Source organism: Eucalyptus grandis, chromosome 5, assembly GCF_016545825.1.
Source record: "Eucalyptus grandis isolate ANBG69807.140 chromosome 5, ASM1654582v1, whole genome shotgun sequence".
Classification (NCBI taxonomy): Eukaryota; Viridiplantae; Streptophyta; class Magnoliopsida; order Myrtales; family Myrtaceae; genus Eucalyptus; species Eucalyptus grandis.
In genome coordinates, this window is record NC_052616.1 from 22659152 (window position 1) to 22661803 (window position 2652).

The following is a 2652-nucleotide window of genomic DNA, read 5'->3' on the forward strand; positions in this document are numbered from 1 at the left end:
GAAAATAAGTGTGTATAATATTAAAGGAAATTTAAATTAAACTAATCATATGTTTATGAGAAATCAAATATAAACAAAGTTTCCACTAAAAATTAAAGTTAAAATTAACTCTATCACATAAATTTTGGTTAGAATCTTCATTAAATTACATGATGAAATATGATATTAAGCAAAAAAAAAAAAAAAAAAAAAAAAAAGACCTCAAAGAAAAATCAAAACTTAGATTAGTTATAAAACTACCATTAAAGGATTTCACGAAAGTCCATGTGATTTGAGATTTGGAAATGATATCAAAATTAGTATTAGAATATATGTGTATAACTTAATAATGCGATGAGAATTCTTCTTTATAACATCAGTTAATCAAATTGAGCACAAGTATAACTTACTAATATGTTTTCCCAATGAGAAAGTCAAAGTGTACAAGATGAAAAGAATGACGGTATGATTCGATCATTCGATTAAAGAAATGAAATGACGGTATCATTCGATTAAAGAATCAAGATTCAATTAAAGAATTAAGAGAAACCGTAATTTACATTCGATATGCTCATTTTTTGTAGGAAATCTGCTCAACGGCATGCGCATTTTAGTCAAACGTATGAAACACATTTCTTCCAAATCTTAGTGCTTCTATCTAAGGTGGCATTTGAACTGTTCACGAACTGAGGCTTCGCTAGACTGGTCTTGACCAATCTATCATGGCATTTCGGCCCCATCCTCACAAGCTTCGCGCAACATGGTTTAGTAACTTGTCCTTTCCCGTGGAAGATGCCTACTCTGATCTCTCTGGCGCAATCGTGATCGAGCTTTGTCGCGCATGCCTTCACGGATGGAAGGCTTGGCGCGATGTACGTACACCAATTCCAGACCGAGGTACTCCCACTGAGAATCGCCGTCTTGTTCGACCGAAGCTTCGCGGAGGCGATGTACGCTCCGACTAGCTTGTCGGGCAATCTTTCCCGATGCCCACGAGCACTCCACAACAGTCGGTTCTGAGCTCTCCTTGGCTGCGAAATATTCTTGAGACGATCTGTTTTGCACAAGTGAGGTTGGACACCGGCGGACATGATGTGTTGTGCGGAGAGGATGACCGCACTGTTGAAACGCAATGGTTCCAGGTGCTTTGGCTTCTCCCTAGGATTGCCTTTGAGTTCTTCTGGTACATCGGCGACGACGAAAGAGTCGCCCTGACTATTTTGTCATGGCATGCCTTTCCCATTGCTGTAAGCTCCATGCAGCAATCACCTGAGGGATTGGCGTCGTTGAAGAAAATCCTCAGCAAGATCTCCTTTCCGCACCATTCATCCAATTGTCTCGCGCATGTTTCAAACTCGCTATGACCAACTGCAGATTCGACATAAGACGTCGCCGAGAGTGCATTAACGATGAGGACTGTTAGAACTAGCCACTCGTAATTAAAATTAGCCATGCTTACTCTTCTAGGGCCTATGATGGTACTGGTTTCTGAATTCTTTCACTGTGGATTGGGTTGACAGCATATCTTTTATAATGGAAAGATACCATAATCCTGAGATGAAACGATCCTACAGATGCATTAATGTCGTATGCGATGATTCATGTAGTTTTCAACTCCTTAAACTTTATGACCATTCATGAGTTCAGACAAAAGAAATTAATTCAGCACCAACACAACATTCATGTTTCTAGCATAACGTCCAGGAGAATTTATTCCATCCCTTTGAAAATGTAGACACTAGTTATTGTCACCTTAGAACCCTCACGAGAGCGCATTACAGCACTACTTATGATCTTGATAGAAGCGCTTGGGATTTCTTTTGAAAGGGGGAGCCTTTGACATAGAAGAGTTTAGACTACCGAAGAGTCCGGACATCGGAAAAAAATGCAGAATCATCACATGAAAGATCCCCCACGTATTTATCTTTTGCGGACAGTCGGATGTTCGGTTTGATTCTTGCATTTGCGTTCAAAGATTGTTGCTCGCCTGTTGATCCGAAACCCGTCTTGCTAGTTGGAAGATGCACCCGGGAGCAATACGGCACATACCAAAAGTCCTTCTTGGAATTATAGGAAGAGGGGTGCCACCGCCGCCGCCGCCCCTCCTTCATCGTCTGCCCACGTCGGGGCCTCGAGGAGTACACTGTCCCTCCCATGGAAACCGGCGAGGGCCTCTTGCCCTTGCACAGATCTGGACGACAAGAAGCCCCCTTGCATGGTGGTGACATTTCTCGCCACCACCGAGCGTGGGCCGATTGACCCTTGCTCAATGGTGGCAAAGTTGCCACTCCACGATCGCGTCATGGCAAGTAGGCCCTTGTCGGTAATCATGCGATGTCCGCCGGGGATCACGAGATGGCCGACGGCCCTTGCCAGGAAAGGTCTCTCTCTCTTCTGTTTCTTTTTTTTTAACCCATTTTTCCTCTTTATTACAAGTTTTGTTGATTTTATTTTGATGTGTATAACCACAAAAGGAAAAATGCAATTGGTTACCACAGCTAGTTCGGATTGCCCCTCGAAGGCTGTTAGACCAAATCGACTCAATAGGGCTAATTTAACTCTATATTCCAAGAGAGCACAAGTATGAAATTGGTCGAAATTTAACTCGAAAAACTAAATTAAAATGGAAGGAGAATATATGCATTAAAAAAATTTCTGGAGACACTTTTCTAG

At 41.9% G+C, this 2652-nt stretch overlaps 1 protein-coding gene across 1 annotated transcript; it reads right to left on the bottom strand.

Moving 5' to 3' along the window:
• Positions 1 to 940: 940 nt before the first annotated feature.
• Positions 941 to 1432, bottom strand: LOC120293730. The gene has a single exon (XM_039313455.1). The coding sequence runs from the start codon at positions 1430 to 1432 to the stop codon at positions 941 to 943; it is 492 nt and encodes a 163-aa protein (XP_039169389.1).
• Between the last annotated feature and the right edge of the window lie 1220 nt (positions 1433 to 2652).

Bases quoted from the DNA above. Each gene is read 5' to 3' on its own strand.
- LOC120293730 (XM_039313455.1), bottom strand. From the start codon at position 1,432: ATGGCTAATTTTAATTACGAGTGGCTAGTTCTAACAGTCCTCATCGTT.